Genomic DNA, 23,360 nt, shown 5'->3' on the forward strand with positions numbered 1-23,360 from the left:
CTCGCAAGCCCAACTGACCGACAGAAGGACCGTTGTGTTTCCTTTTTTCTGGAATATTTCGTCATAAGACAGCAAAACGCTTCTCCGGTATGGCCTTCACCCTGTGGGGAGAGGCACTTTGAACTTTTTTTTTTTGGAGGACGATGAGCCTACTTCTAAGTCATGTTCAGCGTTGATTAGAACACAGATCTGGCAGACCGTAATCGGAGCATTATTTTGTCTTCGCTTGTTAAGTGCATTCTTGCTCTGGACGCGCTAATAAGCGCCAGCGCGTGCTTTCCGCAAGGCACCACACCACCGACCGATCCCGGAATTATGGAGATGCAACGCTAGGGAATGTTGCTACTTACCGTTCACCAAAACATTGGCATTGATCAAGTCGCGTTGATAAGATGATCGCTAGCGTTTCTGCTCAAGGAACGGCTTGTGTCCGGCCGTGAATGATGACACTGTTTTGCTTACGGAAAGGATGGGGGACATACACAGCGCTAACGACATCCTCGTGATCACGTTCCTTGCAGTAGATCGATTGGAGCTAGTCAACAGAACCGCTTGTGGAAGTAAAAATACACACACCGCAGTGTCGGGGTCGTTTTGTTTAGAACCATTTTCTTCTCTGTTTTGTTGTTTGCTCCTTTCTTTATTAGATCATCCATTTCGATGCCTGTGGTGTATGTTTTGGTAGGTGTATGTTTTGTGTGTCATCTCATAATCTCATCGTTACATCGCACGTTATGATTTAAAACCATTCCTAATAGCACTTGCCTTTCGCTTCTAGCCCTTTTACACCTCTTCCCATTCCTATTCGCTATCTGTAAATAGTGCTCTAATACTGCCACCTGCACCTTGGATGCTGGCGTATAGGCAAACGGCTAAAGCATAATCCAGCATTCTGATTATCGGGATACCTTTCCAACTTCCAATCCACGCTTTAAAACTTTCAATATGTCGTCCAAGCGTCTCTACGTCGAACGCTCTACGATGGCTACTTCCATTTTTCTAATGTTTTTTTCCCCCCTCGAACGCTTAAAACTCCATAGGCTCTGCCTTGGCAACGTTTGTTTTGTGTTTCCAAACCCCACTTTTTCTATTCTCTTTTCCCCATTCCCGTTTCGTACGCACGACCAGCGGCTAGAATATGGCTTTGGTTTTTTTGTGTTGTTTTTGAATAATTTAGCACTACTAGTTGTTATCAAAAAGTGTGTATTATCTCCTCCACCTGGCTTGGCTCTTCGTCGTCAACAGGCCTAAGCCTGGTCTAGTATTTAATTATTATTATTATTGGTTCTACTGCACTACAACAGCTGATCGTTCGTTTCTCCGCGGTCTAAAACAGTTTGTCCTTAACACAATTTTGTGTCGTTCGATGAGATTCGGAGGTTTTGTTTTTTTTTTTTTTGTTGTTGCTAATTCTCATTTCTTGTTGATTCAAGTGTAGAGTTTGCTTCATTAGATTAGATGTAGTACACAGTGGTAGTTGTCTTCAGAACGTAGTGAAATGGTAACATAATCTCAGCTGACATACGGTGGAGTTCGGTGTCTCTAGCATCTGTACAACGACCACTCAACCATGACTGGTGAGAAGTTATGTCTATTGTTGTACTCCTGGAGAGCTGACTAGCGGATCTAATCCTAGACAACGGAGTTCCTTTCACCCTTTCAAAAGTCTTCGCACTAGCACTACTACTCGGGTAAAGGATTGGTATGTTTTGTATTTCCCTGGATTGCTGTTGCATCTTCTGCAAAGATCTCTTGTTCGTTGATTGGTTTTGGAAAAAAACCCTATTTGTTAAAGCGAAATTCTGATATTTTTTCTGGTCTTAAATGGTCTCATGGAGGAAATCTTTAGGTTGTGATTTGCTTCTCCAGCTCAAGTTTTACAAAAGCGTTCAATGTAGAGCCTCCTCTGTAATGTCATACATTAATCTAACATACAAGAGCAAACACAAACGTCCTAAGATGTGTGGTAGAATGTAGTTTTTTTGCATACTTAACTCATAATGTTATATTTGGTGTAGTAACTTCTTTCTGTGCGTCACCTTATTGGACTCCATCAACAATAAACCTCAGGCGAATTGTAATGCTCCGACTCCTCATGTTGTCTGTCCCTCCCCGTATTCGGAATGGATGATGGAGTAGTTTCCCCAAAACAAGAAACAAAATTTTTCCCTTCCCCTGTTCGATTTTTTTGTTTTCTAAATCACAATATTGCCTGCCGACTAGAGCTGCCATCTATATGTCACGAGCACGACCCTGGAAACCTTCAACCGAGCATCCATTACGTACGCCTGCACAGTAAGTGTTTAAAATAGCATTGTTTTGTTGTTCGTGTGATTGGATGAGTTAGAGAGTATTAGTTTACACATGCACACAAACACATGATGGGTGCGTGTTGTTCTGCTGTTGGGTTAGAGCTGCTGCCTCGGTTTGCGCCATGTTTTTTTTTTACCCCCACACGTTTAGATTAATATAATCGGCATTATTTCTTCCTGAAGCGTTGGCCACACTCGAGTCAATAGTACAACCGGTCACGCTTCAGCTCATTGTCCAGATCGGCCAGCTGCTGGAGGAAGCCCTCGTTCGGGCGAATGTCCCGATGCATTCGGACGGTGCGGATCGCCTCGGCGGCGGTCATCTTGCGGGCGATCATGAGGTACGCCAGCACGCAGGTCGCCGAACGGGACATGCCCATCATACAGTGCACAAGGACCTTACCTGTTTTGGGGAGAGAAAGAAAGATAACCAGAGAGATATATAGATAATTGAAGATACTCAAATTCTTACACAAAAGCCAAAAAACTCACCTCCACTGTTGATACCATTCTCGATAAACTTGGAGGCAATGTAGAAGTACCGGCTGATGTCCGTCGTCGGCTGGTCAATCATCGGAAAGCCCATATACCTGAACGTACACCTTGAAACAGTGAGTGATGGTAGAAATACTGCCCAACCCTAGCACACCACTAGCCCACGGTTATTTAGCAGGTGTTTTGCATCATCCTAGCTGCCTCTCGTGTCGTTTCGGAAGCGGCCAGCAGACACTTTCTCCACGACACGAGGACGCTCTTTTAAGACCGAGGTGTGAAGTGCGAGAGAGTTTTCAGTTTGGTGCCAAATTTTGCCTATCCGGTGTTGTTGTTGGGAGGAAAAGGGGAAGGGGTTTCCCATTTTTGCAAGTGGCGTCTACACAAGCTTACCTGATGCCGGACATGTCCCGGTAGTAGCTGTGGCCCGTATCCACCTGCCCGAAGCGAGTGCCTTCCGCCGTGTTCAGCACGTGCGTTACACCGATCAGCCGCAAATACTGTTTGTTTTTAGCTGAGTTGCTGTAATCGTTAATAGAAATGTAAGTAAGAAAGCCCTTGCTTTGGTGGCCTTTTCGAACACTTACGCATCGCCAATGTACAGCCGTGGATAGACTTCATCACAGTCAACGTCGTATAATGCACATTCGGAACGTCGAAGGCCCAGCATGGGCCGGCACGGTGTGACGGAGTAGTGCAGGATCCGCTGTAGCTGCCTGCCGGTCGTTTGTTCTGCCATCTTGTCGTTGTTACGGTAGTGTGTCAGATACTGTAAGGAGAGAGAGCGTACAAGCACACAGACAAATTAATACCCAGCACGGAAGAAGTGCGTGATTATCGCTCATAGAAAGCGCTAATTAAATATCATAAACCGACCAATCCCTGTGCGAAACCAAAACCCCATCATCATCATCATCATCAGTGTGTGTTGACGGTCACAAATCAGTTCCGCAAGTCACACGCCCGTGGGTCGTGATGGCTCATAGCTGTGCGCACAGATATCAGAGGCCCTTCCCGAAAGCGGTTCAAGTGAGTCATCAAAACGGTCAAATAAGCTGGTGGACAGAGATTTTACTGGAGCGATAAGTTCGCAAACCGTCAAAGGGGCACGCGCCACAACCCGCCCTAGAATCGGGAAGGAAGTACGGTATGGATTATCGATTAGGTACCGCTTTTTGCGTTCCCATCGGAAGAGTGGCATTGTTCTTTTTTTTTGCTGCTTTCTACCTCTTTCTCTTGCAAAGTCATTCAAGTGTCTTTGAAAGCGCCAATATTCCTCCAACAGGGAGGACTCACAGAGGGGGGGCCAAGGGTGTTCATATTGGCACTTCATAAATCGCTGATAAAGCCATTGAATTATGTATGGTACTGTTTTATACTTTATTTACAGTGCGGAACGCGGAAAAAGACCCCAAAGAACAATAGCGTAAGCTTTAGTTGGGCACGTGTCGAGACAGTGCACTTCGAAGAGGGGAGGGGAAGGTATAGTACCTAATCCTAGTTGCCCCGGCGTAAGTTCGATTCTTTGCCATCGATAAACATGACAAAACTAATCCATTACCATGATGGATGCAGATCCACAGACAGTGGAGCTTGGCTTCTTTCTTGTTTCGTTGGTACATGAATAACAATGAAGGAATCACAAAGGAGCGTGAACGGTGAATGGTTTTGGACCCTGCACGAAGACGCACAGGGACTGAAGCGAAGGGGTACATTGTCTAGAACGCGCGTGTCCTCTGTTTGGTGTTTGGCGTGCGTGTTTTATAGATAAAATATTCAAACTGCGAGACATCGATTTGTGTGTGTGTGTGTTGGAGGGGGGTTGGAGGGAAGAATAATTACATTAAGTGCACGGTTTACCGATTGTTGAGGATGCTCCAGTTTTGTTCAAAGGGAAATTGGGGTAAACACTCGCAACACTGTCATGTAAAATTCAAAAGTTGAATGACTTCTTGCTGGAGAGTTCTATACAAAAGAGGCTGTTTATGTACATGCGTTTTTTTATGAAATTTCAATGAAATCTTTAAGGTTTGATGAAAATTGATTGAAGATAAATAAGCCTATAGTAAGTTTTTCTATAGCAAAGATTAATACATTACACTTTGTCGTAAAGAACATCGTAAAGAATAGCCTTTTATGTAAAAATAAATAAATATGACCCAGTGGTCAAATACTAAAAGGTCGTGTTTGTCTCTCCATCCATAGGACTTCACGTAAAAAGTCACACAATGCCAGTTACTTCAAAAAGGGTTAGAAAAAAAATAATAAAAAATGTAAAAACTCCAAAACACACAAAACTATAATATCATCACAATCCTTGAAGCCATTAATCATCTTTACAGACGTTTGACACTACATCATCATTAATCAGAGTGGATATATGCAAATTTTGAGTTTCTCTGCGGTCTCAACCGACAACCGAACCCCCGAACCGAATCGAGTACTACATATTCTTCCCATTCTATCAGGTCATTCACCTTCTTCAGAGTTTTAGCCATTTTATGTCTCGGGCGAAAAGAGGTCGTCAGAAGCAGAATAAGTTTTGCCGATCGTAATAATAAAATCTATCCGCACTGTAGTTCGTGTTTTTTTTTATGAAGAACCCTTCTTCACTGGATTGCACTTCTTTGCTGTTTGCTGTTTGCAGCCACTAAACACATAAAACCAAACACTGAACACGCGGAGCACAGCGGTTACAGCATGCGGTTCCGATCAAATCACTTCAAACCAACCAAACTTTGAATCCTGCTCGTCCTTTCGCAAACACGACAACTCGCACCAAAGTCCCAGAACGGAATGACTGCTCCGGTAAGGTAAGGTCCTAACCTACACCCAGGTGTACGACTCCGTACTGTAGCAGCTACCGATTCGTATTCAAATGGCATTCGGGTTTCTGCTTGTCGCGTTTTCCGTTTTTCCTGTGATTCTCCCCTTCTGTAACCGTCTATTGACTGACGAGCTTTTCTACCCATCGCTTGGAGGCATTTCACAATGGTAGATACAAGTGTGTGTGTGTGGTTTGGGAATGGGATCCTCAAACCCGAGGGCTTCCCGAGGCGTCCCTAGCTAATGAATAATACAAACGAATCGACTCGTTGTTTGGTGTGAAGCTTTCCGCAGCAATTTTAGGAGGGGGGGAGCTTTTCACAAGTTGTTGTAACTGGAACCAAACGGACCGGCGGAACTGTGACACCTCCAGACCGTTCTGCTCATGCAATCGGTCCTTCATCGCACACTACCGTCTCCCTGGTCTTTGTGAAAGGAGTTTTCTGCTACCGACAATGCCGAGACTTTCGGGGTCGATGTACGGCTGCTGATAACAGAAGGAGCGGTCATAATGACATTTCCCCTACCACACACACATACGTGTATTCTATTGGAGGATGTTAATGTATCCAACCGCGTACCTTGCCCCAGGACATACGACCTGAGCTACCTGAGATAATCCGTAGAGTAGATGCTTTTCAATTTCTCGTGTATAATTCAGAGGCTCGCAAATCTCTTTTCCGGGTGTACCCGTCCTATCCGCTTTTGATGGTTTGATGCCTACAGGGCAGCCTCTTATCGTGCAGTATTCAAAACGGAAATGATGGGAAACTCGTATTCCGGTCCGGCTGTTCGTGGAAAAGCGTGATTGAATTAAGTCGTAACTCGTGTCCTCGCTTGCTCGCTGGTCCCATTCCGATGAGGGAGAATGGTGCCACTTTTCTGGAACACTGCCAAAAACTATGGCGAGCGTTCGTTGGAGAAGAATTATGGACAGTATGTTAGGGCAGGTAGATTTGTGGATTTGAATATTGCTCCCATTTTTTGAGATGGTTTAAACGAGCACTGAGAAGGTATTAAGACAATTAGCATCCTGCAAGTACTTGAGAGGGCTTTGAAGGATTATGCAGATTTTTGGAGCATTCTCCAACAAGATATCACTGCAATAGTAAACTTTTGGAATGGTTGGAAGGAGTCATTTCACTTGCTTACTCTACTGCGCCACAAAAAAGGCGCCAACTTTCCTGTAAGTCATCGTACGGCGGGGTCGTTCTTCGAAATTTTCGCTGCGACACTCATTTCCGAAGCAACGCGTCGCTTGAAGGACGTGACTCGACCTCTCAACCCATCGACAGCCGGCACCGGCGGTCAGTAATTTATTCAGCCTGTGAATTGTTGTGTTCTGGTGAAAAATCTTTACATTCCAGTTCCCCGAAATTGGGTTCGTAGTAAATATTGTAGTACGGGCAAGATGACCTTCAGCTAGAGCTTAGTGTCAGCCGTGCTGAGAGGAAAGGCAACGATGTTGCCATTCTAGTGGCAGAGTTCATCGATCGAAAGGGTTGGAATCGTGTACGGGAAATTCGTATTGTCGTATGCTCTTGATCTACTTCTACCAGTGCAAGCGTGTTACCGTGTGGGTAAGCTTCCCCCTAGTTCAAGGTCAGCAGTAATTCCGCTGAATGAGAGTGTCACTCTCGGAATACAGGGTGACAACGAGATAGTGAGCAACGTTACATTGCAAAGGGAGTACAACAGAACGGTAAGGAAGGAGAACACAAAAAGCAATAATTATATATAGTAGTACGGGAGTGTCACTTTGTACATTTGTTGTGAACGTTGACAACGTTACTGCTGGGATATGATCTATTCCATTAGACAAAGTATCCATTCGGGTGGTGCATGCAACGTAATTACCCGCGACAGGCTACAATGAATCGATCGGGCACTAATATGCGATGGTGAACAATGCATTGCATTTTGTATGAAAATGGGAATTGGTTACCGCTTCCTGGAAATTGCTAATGGGGAAAAGGTTGTGGGCGGTAGATTGAAGGATTTAATCGCTCTACATTCCAAAAGCTATCAACCGGCAGTACAACTTTGCCGAAGGAACTTTCAGGCAAAAAACTTGTTCGATAGTAATTAAACAGTTCGGAATAGCATTCTCGCTTTGTTCGGACAACCACCCCCAATAGACCATGATTCCTAATCACTCCCAATCAGCTAAAGCTTTCGGCTCTATTTTCACTGCTGAGCGGGGCGAAAACTTCCAATCAACGGCAAACGCGCTGTGCGCTAAAAAGGAACGACTTCATCAAACATGAAACCAAATTGTGTTTGCATGCTTGCTTTGTACTTTATGTACGTACAGGGGCAAGTGGAACCGGTCAACTGGACGCTTCTTTATCGTAGTAATTTTACCTACCATTCAGCCACCGACTAGAAATAGCAATTACACAGGTACTCTTCAGCCACCAGCAACGAGAGTGGAGGAAAAATCGTGCGACCTGGAGAAAAGGATTTTGCATGTTTTCCAGTTCACCTCGCAAAGCAAACACACAACGACCCTTGCCAGAAGAAGTATGGCCAGACGAGTGAGGCCGTGCAGAGAAGGAAAAAAAAAACCCTGAAGAGGCACTGCTGCAAGGGTGTTCTTCTCCCCCTTTCAAAACTGTGCCGTTGTCCTTCGGCTGAACCTCGGTGAGAGGTGCAACTCCGCTAAGGCAAAGGGAACGTGCGGATGGAAAGTGGAAAATGGAAAAATTATTAGGACAAGGCCACCAGGAAGTCCCGCCCCGCTTCGCCTCACACTTTCCGATAACTTCCGACGGGGATGAGGTGAAATGAATTTGTTTGTTTCAGTTTCCGATGGCAAACGCGTGCGGGAGTGTCGCTGTTTGTAACGCCTAGCAACGAGCTCAAGTAAACAGCGTAACGCTTCGTAACGCTCGCTAAAGGCTGTGCTAAACGATGCGGTTTGTGTGCAGGGGAGATCAAGGTTTTTTTTTGTGGTTCAGTAAAATTTGTTCAAGGATGGTAATTTTAAGAATTACTTAAATTGAACCCTCTTGACTAGAATAAAAATATAACAAGTTTAATTTTATTTTAAACTTTTTATCTTATCTTAAAATCTGCAATGGATTCGTTTTCATGTATAAAAAAATTGTGTTAATTTATTAATTACTTAAAAAGGCTGTAATAAATCAAATGAAAAGACTATACATTATAAATTATGTCACAGTTTATCCTACTTGAGGACAACTACAATAAAAGTTTCATTGGTGAGAAAATAATCAAACATTCAGCCATGCTTAACTATTTTCTCACAAATCACGCTACACAATTCGAAAAAAAACGTCACAAAACTTTTACAATAATAAATCATCCATGAAAAATGCTGCTAATGAAAAACAAAAGTTGGCTGCTCATTGTTTTCCCTTCTGGCAAAAATAGTTTTAATCAACAAACTTTCCGCTTATGCTTCGTTTGAGCGAATTTCAGCGAGCCTCGCTTCAAACTCTTTCTGCAGAAAAACTATGGAAACAAATCAAAACGCAATATAGCGTGGTGGGCACATATGCACACTTTTCGTGTGGGCATTTTCCCGCCATAATGGAGCGGTACGGTTGACCGAAGTTGACAAATATTATTCCCTCGGCATGCCACACACACACACATACGGAACAGGCAGGAATGTGTGGAGTTTGTTTTCCTCTTCTTCGTACACCTTTGCGCACGTGTGACCTTTATTTGGGTCCCTGCTTGACGGTGGTTGACGGTTGTTTTCGCGGCGTAGCACGATGCAAATAATAAATACCATTTACGGGAATTAACTGCATACCCGGGAGAGGAACGGTTGGATGCACTGGACCTCGAAGGTGGGTGGAATGGCCTCCCTTTTAATACCTTAACCGATCGATAAAACCCGCGAGATAAGCGCGCTTGTTTACTTTATCCACTCCAAAGGGGACGCACGGTTGTGACAGATTCGTGCAAAACATCACCACATGATCACACAGATATGCACACCGCCTGATTCTCCCGAGAAGGGAAACTAATTACACGCGAACGCTGGGAAACATCCCATCCAAAACCGTCCCCGTTGGCGTTTGCTATAATTGGATTAAAATTGATTACTTCTCCTCGTCACCAATAAAGGAAACCGAGCCCGGATGTGGTGTGTCGTCGAGTGGATCTTGTAATTATTGATGTTGCTGGTGGTTTTGTTATGCTACCTGGCATAGAGATGGATCGATGGTTGGGGGGTTTTGGTGAGGTAAATCATTTATTGAGTTGATGAGAAAATGCACTCATGCGAATGTACATTTCTGGCCGCTGTAAGTAGCTCATTGGATGTTATTTTGGACGCTTTTGGAGGACAGTTTGGATGGGTCAAAGTTTGATCGTAAAGTTTGTCGCTCCAGTCACAATTGCGATCAACATCAAGTTGAAAAATGAAAAGGAAATGAAATTGACCATCATTGTGTGAGAGTATTACTTTACGCAGCGAATCCACGGTGCGATTGATTGGCTTTAAATCGAACACAGTAACGAGTTTTTGGTTCCAAACCACGCGATTCTATATCGCTCGCTCGCTGTGAGTGGCAATTTAACGATCCAATAAGTCATAACTCTAGAGCATCGTTAATTCTAGCGCTCAACCGGCCACTGAAAACCACTCACCCAGCTCGCCCAGCGCAAGGTAATAAAGCAAAATGGGAATTCTAGTCTCGGACGCCACGGTCCATCCCATCCAGCATTCCAATGTCATGATCGTGTTTTTCACAGTTTCGGCTTGCGGGTTTACTTCAAGCACACACATACACCCATTTTAGAAGTGTAAAAATAGTTCCACTCCACTCGCAGCGTGCCGTAGGGGTGAAAATGTGCCAAATGTGCGCGCGGTTCGCCACCGGCTAGAATGATGTTCGGCCCCCTTCTTGTCTGATGACATTCATCCAAAATGCGTGGAACATAGCGTGTGTGGGGTAGCGCAAGGTGAGATCTAGCGTGGTTTCGTTTCGCGTTAATGCGTCTAAAGTTACACCCACAGCGCACAGCGGATTATAATTAACTTTGCGCCGCGACGATGTTGCAAGGTGCAAAAACGGGAGAAAGAATTTAAACAATTTTCCTATTCAAGGTTCTATTTGAAACCACCGTTCATTTAGCACATCCATTATAACAACTCGGTGGAAAACATTTACCATCGCACCTGTAGCAACTGAATTGAAGGAGCCTTTTTTGCGACAAATTACGCCTCTAATTGGATGCAAGTTATGAAACGCTCCACACAACAGTTTAGAAAAGGAAAATAGCAGTGCAAAACAAAAAGGCGCACGCTACAAAGTAAACTTAAGCTTGCCGTTCCTTTCAACGCTCCAGAGCGTCCTCCGGTGGGAATAATTACGAACCATTAGGTATGCCCACCGCGTTCCGACACGAACACGTCCAGCACCGGATTAGGAGATTCGTTCCAGAAGTTCCGCTTGCCACCGCCGCACGCACCGCTGCTGAAGAGGTTGTTGGGGCATGGATTGTTGGCCTGGGCACAACAAGAATAGTCACACAGATTGTGTGTGGGCGAGTTTTCTTTATTGCATTCCCACTTGTCGTCCGTGCACTGGAAATGTGGAAGCTGTTTGGCGTGTCTGCCTTCTGCCAAGGCACAATTGTAGAACTCGAGCGACAGGAAAAAAATACTGTGCAAAAGCTTTTCCCTTCCCTTTTCGTTCCTGGCTAGCAATTGGGCAGGGGGAATATTGATCTTCTCAGGCGCTAAACACAATGGTCCTCTCGGTCGGCTTTATTGCGCGCCAGGAAATCGGATTCGGTGTGTCGGTACGTGTCCATCGCCCCCGGGGGGAGGACCAGGGGAAATAAAGCACCGTGGGAAATTAATGGATTTCAGGAAAATTAAACAACGGTGATAAATCCAATCTGGCATTCCGGGAGAGAGAGAGAGAGCTGGAGAAGGAGCATGATTTGTCACCCGAGGTTTTTGCCGGCGACTGAGCTGTAAAATCGCATCGCTCGATGCTCGCTTTTGCGCTGCTGCCGTATTTCATTTTAACAGCTTTCCATGGAGACGCCCGGTGGTTGGTTTTTGTTATTTTATTATTTCACTTTGCAGTGCGCCGATTGTCTGCCCTAAAGGTGCAGACAATAAAAGTTATGCTTTTTGCGGTGAGATGCTTGCGAGAAAAGTTTTAATTTTAAATCAAAGTGTAAGCATCACTGCAATGGTTCATTTCGAGTGATGCAAATGATTAATTTATTTATTTGGGACGATCGGTGGTGATGCACCTGAGGAGCATTTTTAAAGCCATTAAAATGCTATCCACTTGTGCCGCTTGCACAAATCGGGTAACAAGTGTTTATTTTAATTCTGACAAATGCTTTTCCCAACTCCCCTTCCCTAAAAACCCCCTGTTTGGCTGGGGTTGACACACTTTATTCTCGAGCTGCTCGGCTTGGCATCATCCCAATCATTCTTCCCACAAGCGTCATTATCATCCAACACACCGCTGCTTGTGTGTCGTGTCGTCAGGTTCAATTGTAAGCAATACCGCTGGGAGTATCATCAAAACCCCGACTCTCCTCCTGCTTTCGTCGACCAGAACGATAACCGATGCAATGACAACAACTCTCACCTCCACTTATGCTTATATTGCCAAAAACCGACCATTGAAGAGCGGGTGAAAGCGCACAGCGCGGCACACATAAAAAGAGGGAAAATAAAACGATTCCCTTTCCTGCCTTCACTCCACTACCACAACCATGGCAAACGGTTTCTATTTTTGTGGTGCCCCCACTCTCCCCCCAAAACAACACACAGAAACAAGAGGAACAAGAGATGACGAGGCACGGTCGCCCGTAAATATAATCGTCCGTAACGTTTGTTAATATTTATGTTCTCGCGTTCGCTCGGAGGTAGTACAGTAGTAACGGTTACATTTAACTGTTTGAATTCCTCTTTTTTCTTCCTTTCTTCTTCGGTTCGGTGACCGCTTCGGCTATCAGTGGGGAGCCTGTGCGAAGGTGTCCATAATCTGACACCTCGGCGTGAATAATATGTGCAAAAATCGCAACACACGTCTCCTCGTTGGTGGGCCACAATCGCTTGTATCTTTGTGTGTGTGTGTGTGTGTGTGTGTGTGTAATTTGTGGGAAAGTTTGGTGAGGATTTATGGATAAAGTTAGAATTGGGATTGAGCGCGGCGAATATGTGTCCGAACAGCTGTGCAGCCGTGTTTGTTATCAACATTGGTGTGGGCCGGGTTGCAGCTGGAGGCTTGATTATTTATGATTATGTTTGGATTTTTGGGTGATGAGAGACGCAGCAGCAACGTTTTTAGCTAATGTGTTGGATTTGAAATTATTGTAGTGACGGTGCTGCTGGTGATTTACGGCGTGCAATTTAAATTTGCAGCTGCAAATTGTGTTTTATTTGACGAGGTTTGATATTCATTGGAAATTTATTTGAAGTACATTCATTTCACTATCAGGATAAGATTTATACTGTAATGTATTGCTGGAATATAGATAAATCCTAATAAAGCAGTAAAGTACCCCATATTGCCTACATTCAGGCGTATAATCAACTGTTAAATAGAAACAAAATTATTATTGCCATATTTTTAAACAAAACAACTCTTTTCAAACTTCCTCAAAATGACTCCGTTTTGCAAGAAAGTCCCCCCTCCCCCTTAACCAACTCTTCACCTCAAGGCCAATTACATTTATTGCACACCGAAAATAGCTTTGAGGCACATTAAAAGCTAATTTTGATGCATTATTAAACGGCATCACGGTAGCTGCATTCAAACCCGACAACCTCAAAAAAGCAACCACATGCTCCGCCAGCGTGTCCTAGAATAGACATTCAAGACCCCTGACAAGAACCGGGTCCCCAACATCCTGTGGCATGGGGGCCCTACATGTTTTACGATGTACCTTCCGTCCTCGGTCGATGGGAGGGGGGGGGGGGGAGGGGGAGGCGACCTTTTCCTTCACTTGAGCGTTCAAAACCTTCGAGATTGCACTTGCACACTTGCGAAAAAAAAAGTCCAATCCAATGGTCCAATTTAGCCCCTCCGCAAAGGTCTTCTGCAAAGGTAGAAAACCGGGTCTGGGTTTCTATTACGAGCGCTGAGGGGGAGATTTGCATTCGCACAGTTGTTATGCATCGTGTGCGGCCCGGTTCGGTATTTCTAGCACGTGCACGTCCTGCACTCTATCTAGTACCGCCTGGTTGTACTTCTACCACATACACACACATACACACACACGCTGCTACTGCTTTTGCTCAAAGTTCAAACGCGTAAACAGTCACACACCCCGTGAACGCCAACGCCCAAGAAGTTCGCCCCCGCACGATGCGTCGATGGGGCGAACGCGTGGCATCTAAAAATGGCATTCCCGGCGTACCAACGTGAGGTGAGGATGTTTGCATATTTTTTGCACAATTCCATTCACGGTCACCGCACCACCGGTTGTGGTGGTCGCCGCATTCGGTTGGACCGCGGCAAGCAACCGGACAGGTTCATCCGGGAACTGTCACGCATCGTCTGGTTTCATCGTGTCGGTCAGGTGATAATGACTATAATTAGAGGGTTTATTTGCAAATGCCCACAAATGGTGATGGCTAAACTTATTTCAAGGTAAAGTTAAATGTGTTTGAATTAGAGACAGATTGATGAGAATCCGAGAATCTTTAATATTGCAAATCATCTAATCCACATGAATCATTACCGAACAATGTCTCAGAAAGCACCAATGGCATCATTTGTAATTAAACTGAAGCTCTATCTATCATCAAACTACTCCGCTCGACCGGCAACCGATGCAACCGTTCCTGTGACGCATCCAATTCCACTCGATTGACTCATCCGCTCATCTAGAATGGCAACAAATCCCCGAACAGACTGATCGAGCTGCCCAGTTTTACCCACCCCATTTGGTACATTGTCATCGCTAGCCGCTCGGGATAATCTATTTCCGGTGATTCGGTTCGGAATAAAAGGTAGGGCCATTTAGAACACCGGGGAAGCATGTAGCATCGCCGCAGCTGATTTGCAATCATCTCTACTCCTATACTTCCCACAGTGAACGATTATCCAACCGTGCAAAACAATAACAAACAATGGTGGCGGCGATCCAAACCCGTACGGCGTCATTTGTGACCCTTCGACCTGAGCGATGGGGTACTGCCGGGGGGTTAAATGTATGCTCATAACTAGCTGCTGCTGCTACTGCTGCTGTTACCTCAGTGTGTGCTGGCCTGTGGTACATCGTATCATCAGATCAGTTCCCGGGGCCGAGCTCCTTTGTGACACACTAAATCAATTGGGCTATTAACGATCGGTGTGAGGCAGAAGGGAAGGAAGCAAAATTGCACCATCGAACCGGATGATAGGTTACATCTGAACGAGTTACGACCGCCACCGACCTTTCCCGATTAGCCGGATAAATGATGGGATTAGGAAGCAGACAGAAGCAATCAGTTGGGTGTTATGTTTTTTTGCTTTGCTTGCTTGCGTTTCTTCGTGCCAAAAGGTGAGCGTAATGCGTATCGATGCATGGGGAAGCATCAATTTTCATACGAGCTCCAATAAAGCATTGTAGGAGTGAGTGGCCCCGTAAGAGTTGTTTGAGTGGAAATAGATAAGCTTATAAGGGTCGATGGTTTATCTTGATTTAAAGTTTTCGGCAAATTACATCAACAACTGTTTGCTTTTTTTCTATTTAAAAGGCAAAAGTAGTAAAAAATATGAAAATAAACGAACAAAAGAGCCTAAAAGAGGGTTATTATGTGGATATTATTAAGCAATGAAGAGCGGATTGTATAACTTTAGGCGTTTTTGCAAGTTTTCTGCTCAAAATGCAAAGAGATGCTTTCTACTTTCTATAATACTTATTAAAAATCTTTAAAAAGGGTTAATATATCAATAAGCAAAGAGAAAAAGCTAATTTGCAAACCCCATAAAGCTAAACGTTCAATCCCCAATTAAAACCAGCTTACGATCAAACCCAATCAAACTCCGAAAAAGCTCGATGATGGGCGATTGTGTGGAGGAAAAAAAATTCTCTCCCCTCTCTCTGTTTTTTAACTTTTTCAACCCATTTAACCCTTTTCTCCCTTTTCCCCATTTACACGCATACAAACAAACACACATACCGCGTATCTCCAGGACATTTTTTGTGGTCGTAGCTGTTGTTTAATCGATGCCCGAAATCACTGAACGCTTTCGCCGTTTAATAAACCCGAAAGAGGTAACGAAGGTTGTGTTTGGTTGTTTTCTTTTACTTTTCACTGTTTTCCACTCTCGGCAGGCAGAACCTTTCACCCCAAATTTCGATTGCAATTTTAAATACACACCGACACACACTGAGCACGATCCAATACACTACGTGACACAATTGGGATTTGACACGAAATAGTTTCGAGCTGTTTTGTGAAGCGGGAAAACACCTGTTTTTTTCCTATTCGATCTATAAACGATGCTAAATTTTCTTTCTCAAATGTAAAACTCCATTTCAAAACCGTTCCACTGCACGGAGCAAATGGGAAATGGGAAGTTTTTGCGAAAAAAAGCCACCGCCGTACAAAGCGATATCTGCTGCCCGGAGTATCGAGACACGTGCTGCAACGGTCGCGGCCTGAGCTCAACTAACCTGCTCGCGACGAACCACGCTGCCAACACTGCCGGCGGAAGGGCCGACGCTAAAGCCAACACTCCACTCCCGTTTTCACCCCTACACCGGCGCCCACCCCGCCCAACGAATGCATTCATTCAACCCACACACACACACACACACAGACACTGACACACCTCGCATCAGTACCAGTAGCACCGTGTTTGTGTACAGAAAAGTTTGAAACCGTCGCTGCTCGATGAGGGGTGAAAATTCTTTACGGGAAAATGATGGATGCACACAGGGTTGGATGGAGGGGGGTGGGGGCTGATGCGTCACCCCATCGGCTGGTGACCTCCACAGCAGCGGTAACGAAAACAAACTCTCATGCATACACACACTTCGATAGGTGTTGCGATGCGTGGCCACGATTTTCCACACCTGTCGGTGGAAGAGCGGCGAGTGGATAGTGGTATTTTCCTTAGTTTTTCACTAAAAAAATAGATGAACACTGTGCTGTGTTTTTGTTTTTTTCTTGCGGCATCCTCTCACTTGTTGGCTATCGCGTGCGATTGAACATTTACGTGGGCGATGACTGACACAGCGCAGCGTGAGAGGATTACAGCAAAAACCACACCACACGTCTGTATATTCAAATCTTGCTTTAGAGCATTTTTCTTTGCTGTGCGCACAAAAGAAATGGTGCCGTGTTGTATCACGTTTAATAAGATTTTAAATTTAATCCCTTCCTTCTGCCCCAAGAAAGTCAACAGCCATGATGAGCTGAAGAGCAAAAATAAACTCACCATCGCTCGGGAGTGAGAGTGAACTGCTCTCGCTGTGAGGCGAAATTACGTCGCCCCTTTCCCTACCCCCATAAGGCGGGTGGGGTTTGGTCTGGCGCCCGAATGTTTGTACACTTTGCACTTGGATGATTCATGCCATGTGAAGTTTGGTCTTGTGCCTGCACACTAATTACTTTGACGTCTGGGGTGGGTATTAGGCAGCAGCAGCAGCAGCAGCAGCGACTTTTCGCATGCCGTGTTGCATCATCCGCCGTGACTTTCTGCGTGGGCAAAGCGGATAGCATCTTAGCACAATGTCTTGTCATTTTTGCGCCTGGTGCTGCATACGTGTGGAGCAGAAGTGGTTTAATCTTTCTTTTTAGAAATATTTTTGACATGATTGTTTGTCTTGTCCGTTCCAGCGGAGTGGAGCGCCCAAAGGTATACTAAATATTAAACTGTTTGCTATTATTATGAAGCAGCGAGGTGTGTGTGTGTTGGTTTTATCTTAAATTTTAGGTAATTTTAGATTATTTGAATTTAAAAAGTAATTTGCAAACGAAAAAATGAAAAATGATTAACTTTAGCATGATTTTGCATACCTTTAGGCGCTTTTTAAAAGTCAATTAAGGATCATTTACTATGATACGTTTATAATACTAGTTGAGTTAATCAATCGTACTGAAAAAACTTAATCACATTTTTATAGAGGACAGTGACCTTTATATTAGAGAAGAAAAATGCTAAAAAGAAGTAAGTTGCCCCATTAATGTCGTGTTTCCATTCACCACAAAAGTCGTTTTTATTCCATTTTTTCTGATTATCTGCTGCAATCCATTCAGTGAATCAAAACTACAATAGGCAACACTATTCACCATACAAAAACCAGTTTTTTGGGTGGTAAGATAGAGAAAGAATGCGAAAAAAGGACGCAACTTTGCTGTGCACAAATTGCCATCGTCATACCGCAAGCAGAACAGCGCCCAAAAGCAGATAATAAAATGCGTATTTGACCTGTCAGGCGACGAAAATGCGGCCAACGACCCAACGGTTCGGTGCAAATGGTTCTGTGGGGAAAAAAAACAAGAAAACTCGTTTCTCAGAAGACTTTCCTGCTCGAAGCACGGAGCGGTGGTGGGTTACCAACTGATAATGATGATATTGTCACGCTTCATTTGATAAAACTGTTCATCTGGCCAGAAGGAAAAGCACATCGCGCACAAGCTCTCTAGACGCTTCTCCGGAAGGCGCAAAGTGATATGAAGGAGAAGGAGTGGGAAAAGCCCCCACCGCCACAAGGAATCGCAAGGAAGTAATGCTCGTGGCTACGATGCCTTCGACACTGACGCTCATTAGAACCGACGAGAGGCTTTTGGCTTTCTCATCTACGACGTTTTGCCCGCTCCGGTGCTGGGTGGGAAGGAAATTGGATTTCACCACGAGCGGACGCGCACGTCGAACGTCGGCGGTCGAGAATCGAAAAACGAGCTCCAAATTGACGTCTCCTCAAGCCTGAACGTCATTCTGATTACAGATGCCGAACCAAAAAAAAAACAAAGAAAAAATTGGGAACAAAATACGGACAAGAAAATGTTTCCCATTTGAATGAATATTGTTTTTACTTTGCCCTTCTTGTGTTGTGGCGCTTTTTGTAAGAGCTTTGAGCTCAGAGCTTCAGCAGGTTATGTAAATATTGAAAACTACCGTAAGTTTGCGAAATAACAAAACCAATGCTTTGGCTGCGCGAATAACAATCGCGAAAGGTTAAGGAAATGCTTGCAGTCGGTGGGCGCCAACGGGACATTCTTCGCATTCGCGTGACACAGAGCCCTAAAAGGTTACAAATTAAAGAAGTGAAGCACCACAACGCTCAGCACAGCGCAGGAGGAGGAGTACAACATTCCTTCCAGCACTGAGTGGGGGGGGGGAGGCCTCATTATCTGGAAAAAGAGCCGGCGAAAGGTGCCCTCGAATGTCAAACTGCCGGGCTGCCTGGTAGTACTAGTGCTTCCTTTTTGCTTCCTTTGCATCCTCGAGCGTAAATACTACGAAGGAAAAACTATCCCAACAAACTCATAGAGAGTGAAAGAGATTGAGAGGGAAAGAGATGGCAAACGGAGACGTACATTTGCTCGATTTCATTCAATTTCACAATGAATCGAGCTTTTCCAGCAGCGTTGTGCTGTTGGGCTTGCGGAGGCTTCCCTCGTTTCGCTGGTGCTTTATTAAATATTTACCTCACCCCCATTGAGGCAGTCGCAATTGGACCGGTTGCGTTGAGGTGGGCCCAGAAGAAAAGAACGTTCTTGGAGTGGGCAACTGGAACAGCATAGTTTTGCCGCCAGGCAAGTCCTGTAAAGCGTAGGCCTTAATGATTCTTCGCTGCTGTAGCTTTTCTGTCTCTCTCTCTTTCTCTCATTCTGCAACAGCATTTAAGGGATGATTGGAGGATCCAATCCGGCGCGGGAAAATGGAAATTATACGGCAACAACATTGGCAGTGGGCATGCTTTGCTGCTGGTTCATTGTAAGCTCGTTATACCCGGAACATGCTTTATTTGTGCTTTATTTTCTCTCTCGTTCGCTCTCCACACCGCTTCGTTTCCCAAACAATACGCATAATGTTACATGAATAAACGATTTCACATTCCACATCGCTTTTCTGGGTGGGCGAAATTGGGATTTTCGAAAGTAATCCGCTGACTTAAGTGGAAGGCTTGCCGATGGAGTGGACCTACTGCTTGGTGAAATAATTATTCCACGACGAAATATGGAGTAGACTCATTCAAACATGTCAGAAGGAGTAAATTATTCTAGTAATGTATTTTGCATTGTTACAGGGTATAATTACAACAACGTAATATGTTGAAAAAGTCCAAAATTATAATTTGGGAAATAAATAACTCAAATCAGTGAAGTATGAAATACATTTTGATGCAATATTATCAATTATGAACAGTTTTATTTATTTATTTACAATTATTTTACTGATGTTAATTGCCTATATGATGGCTAAATGTCTCCCAAAAGTTTTTGTGATTAAAGTCGATGAGGGCATCATTCTATGAGATCCGTTTTCATAATCAACTTCTAGCCCCAAGCTTCTTTAAACATATCCACCGACATCTCCCAAACAAAGATCTGTATTTCCAACACATTAAACCATTCATTTTCTCCCTTCCAATAAAAAATAACACCCATCAATCCCGAAAGAGTCTACATTCTTAAGCACACATACGTTCTTTCTTGTTGTTTTTTTTTTTTTGTTGTTGCCTCACTGCCTTTTCAAAAGAACCCGCATTCACGTGCGAAAGATTGTCGGATAAAAACCCATCTTCGATCAGCAAAAAAAAAGGCTACAAAACACACAGAAGGTAGCCTGAAACCTGCCTATCCGGCGCGGCGATACCTTCGTCATCGCACGTCGGGACAGATTCACTACTGCGTCCCAAAAACGGCGTGAACCTTCCACATGACAGGCAACACAGCTTCTCGTCAAAGCGTAAACAGCATCGCGCGCGCGTAGCGTCTCGGTTTGTCTGTTGTGTGATATATTCTGCCCGTCGATAAAACATAATCCCGCACCGTCTGAATGCTTTACGATAAGCTTAACCTGCCATCTACTTCTTCTTCGTCTTCTTCTTCTTGTTTGAGGGTCTAGTCGTCGCTTCGCCTTCACATCCGGCTGGCCGGCGTTCGGAAGTGGCTCAAATTTCCTCCGGATACACGAGGGCCTAACCATTAATCATCCATTTTCCAAAAGCTTTATCAACGTTTGGTATGGGGAGGAAGAGGATGACAGTCCCGCATCCACATCACCAGCACCGTTCGGACATTGGCTTTTCACCACCAACAACAACAACAACAACAACCCTACGCGGACAGCGCTCTCCATCACATTCTCGCGCCAGGGCTTTTCCCGCTCACGCAACTGCTCACGTGAGCCTTGCTCGTTCGCGCTGCTTTTCATCGATGTCATCGGGCGCAAAACGTCGCGTATTCTCGTACACCAAACACCCAGACAGAATGTGACGAAAGGAGGGGAAAATGTGGTGGTCGCTGAGAAGAGGATGAATTAGATGAATACCCTATTTGACCGTGAACCTTTACTGCGTCTCAGCGTCGATAGGCGTCTCGTCATTTGGAAATGGCGCGCGTATTTTTTTGCGCAATCCAATAGAACGGTTCTAGGTAATCGCCCCAGCTCCCCCTCCAAAACAAACCTCCCCCCTCCCCTCCACAACAAGGTGCGCGATACATTGGCTGCGTTTAAATATAGCAACGATACTTACGGGGGTTCGCGTGTACAGATGCGCCTCCGTTGCACACAGTTGCAGCGCTGCAGTTTTGCACCCCAACGTGATGCAACCACGCGTTGCGTCGTTGCTGGTGTGTAGATGGGGTAGAATTGAAATACGAGTGTGTATGGGAAGATAAAAGACAATCTACTTCACTCCCGGGTTTGCCGAGGTGTTTGCGTGCGGCGTCGTACCAGAGCGTCTCTCTCACACTGCTATCACAGACTTCTGATGCGTCACTAAAGCTTAATTAATTTCACAAACACACACACACACACGTCAACAGTTGCTGATGCTACTACATCACCTTTTTTTGCGCAGTGACTGCTGGAAGGAAAAACAAAGCTCCAGAAAAACGGTCCTGGGACCTCAGCGCGGGAAGAAAGTTAGTTCACTATGGCGCACACACACACTTCGCCGTATTTGGTCACCGGTTTAACACACGTAATGTGGCGCAACAACACATCAGCTACGATGGAAAACAACAACAACAAAAAATCGCCCTCACACACCCGCTGAGGTTGATGAATGGCGGAAAAACAACACCTCCTCAGGACATCGCTCTCTTTGTCTCTATCTAGCAGGTCCGCTCGGGAGTTTTCACAAAGGATTCCTTGACTTTCCCTTCTGTCGCCAATGGGAGAGAGGGAGGCTTTTTGGTCGGTGGGTGATGACGACGGTGATAACAAATAACAAAACACAGCCCCACCACACACACACTCACGCAGTAGGGCGCTGCTTCCGGTGGCTCGGGAAGGAAGTGCTGGAACTGGGCGTCCGCGCGACTTGCTGCGACAGCGAGCGAACTTTGAATGACGTCGACCGGCGGTCACGAGTCACGCGTCGAGTTGCTGCTCCGGTTGTGTGTCGTTGAACGGAACGAAACGCCAGAGCGCGTGCGGAGAGCGCAAAATGCCGGCAAAATTCATCAAAACACATTGGTGGATGAGAGAAATGAGCTTGGAATAGTTCCAATAAAGGTTAAGTAATGTTTAAAAAAGGAAAAACAAGGAAATCGAAGTGGTTATGGAATCAAATTACGTACGCGTTTTTGATTGGCATTTTCAAAAATATTTCCACAATATGCCTTTGTTATGCTTTATTTTTTGCTCACCCTTAGCTCCCTTCGCTTTCCCGAAAGCTTCTCAACCCGAGAGCTTTTCTACTCGGAAATGAACGCTTCGCGTTGGTGGCTTCGCGCGTGTACAGCCGGGAATGAACCCCCCTTGGTCTTTTGGCGCTCGGAGTTTCGGGAAATCTCTGAATGGGCATGACGTACGTACGCTTGCTCGTACCCGTAACGCCGTGGGGCCCTTTGCGCTGGCGAAATAAAAAAGGGAATCGACCGAAACGTAATCAAGCCTTGCGGGGCTCGTAAGGCTTCATGGGAATTTTGTTGGCGCATGTATGTTGTGGATTACGTTGGGGGCCAAAAATTGGTTCATTGTACTACGATGGGTGCGAGATCAGAGGGAGTACTTGTACTGCGTTGGCTGTGTGTGTGTGTGTGTTTGATGTGTTATCAAAAAATAAGCCATTGATTTAGTTGATTGAATTTTTGAGGACGAGTTCCTGGAAACTGTTATGAAACCAATTCCATCAGGGCTTTCAGGAACGATGAGGATAAAAATGTGTCTTTGAACCTCCAAATTTCTGGATGTTTTTCCTGATTCTAGATGATGAAAAAACTTCCTATAATTTTGAAAAAGAAAGTGGTTGGTTTATGGTTTAGTGGAGAACGCATCTGGTTTTACACAACCGGTCACGGATAAATTCCGATTTAAATCGTTTATTTTTAAATTATTAATTTTCTTTTTATTAAATTTCGTATACTAAGTACCCCATTTGTATTTTCTGTAATCGTTTATTCATTATTATTCAAACAAAAGCCATTTTTGTTATTCCATTTGCTAACTTTACTGTTAAACAGAACACACACACAAATTGCTGCAATTTAAAATTGTCCACCTTTGTTCCTACTCTGTTCCCACTGTTCCAATTTAGACCCGTTCGTTTTGAAGCGTTTCTCCCAGGCGTTTCAATTGTCATCGCCCGCCAGTGTGGCCA

General features: G+C 44.7%; 1 protein-coding gene across 5 annotated transcripts; it reads right to left on the bottom strand.

Annotated features, from left to right (window-relative positions):
• Window positions 1-589: 589 nt before the first annotated feature.
• On the bottom strand, window positions 590-22,108 carry LOC120904002 (dual specificity protein phosphatase 3). 5 transcript variants are annotated; one of them, XM_040313699.1, is made up of 6 exons: window positions 22,018-22,033; window positions 21,288-21,620; window positions 3,392-3,573; window positions 3,198-3,326; window positions 2,805-2,914; window positions 590-2,715 (listed from the first exon to the last, which is right to left on the bottom strand). In XM_040313699.1, exons 3-6 carry the CDS (start codon window positions 3,541-3,543, stop codon window positions 2,513-2,515), a joined length of 594 nt encoding a protein of 197 aa, XP_040169633.1. In that variant the 5' UTR covers window positions 3,544-3,573; window positions 21,288-21,620; window positions 22,018-22,033; the 3' UTR covers window positions 590-2,512. The 5 variants fall into 5 exon arrangements, with proteins under 5 accessions (XP_040169633.1, XP_040169632.1, XP_040169629.1 ...); XM_040313698.1 differs by having other exon boundaries at window positions 21,288-22,108; XM_040313695.1 differs by lacking the exons at window positions 21,288-21,620; window positions 22,018-22,033 and adding an exon at window positions 15,754-16,258.
• Between the last annotated feature and the right edge of the window lie 1,252 nt (window positions 22,109-23,360).

The sequence above is a fragment of the Anopheles arabiensis genome, chromosome 3 (assembly GCF_016920715.1).
Source record: "Anopheles arabiensis isolate DONGOLA chromosome 3, AaraD3, whole genome shotgun sequence".
Classification (NCBI taxonomy): Eukaryota; Metazoa; Arthropoda; class Insecta; order Diptera; family Culicidae; genus Anopheles; species Anopheles arabiensis.

Excerpts from the sequence above, each read along its gene's own strand:
- LOC120904002 (XM_040313694.1), bottom strand. The coding sequence starts at position 5,302 with ATGGCTAAAACTCTGAAGAAG. Across the intron at positions 2,915-3,197 it reads CGGGACATGTCCGGCATCAG|GTGTACGTTCAGGTATATGG; the intron begins GTAAGCTTGTGT and ends CACTGTTTCAAG. Across the intron at positions 2,716-2,804 it reads GAATGGTATCAACAGTGGAG|GTAAGGTCCTTGTGCACTGT; the intron begins GTGAGTTTTTTG and ends TCCCCAAAACAG.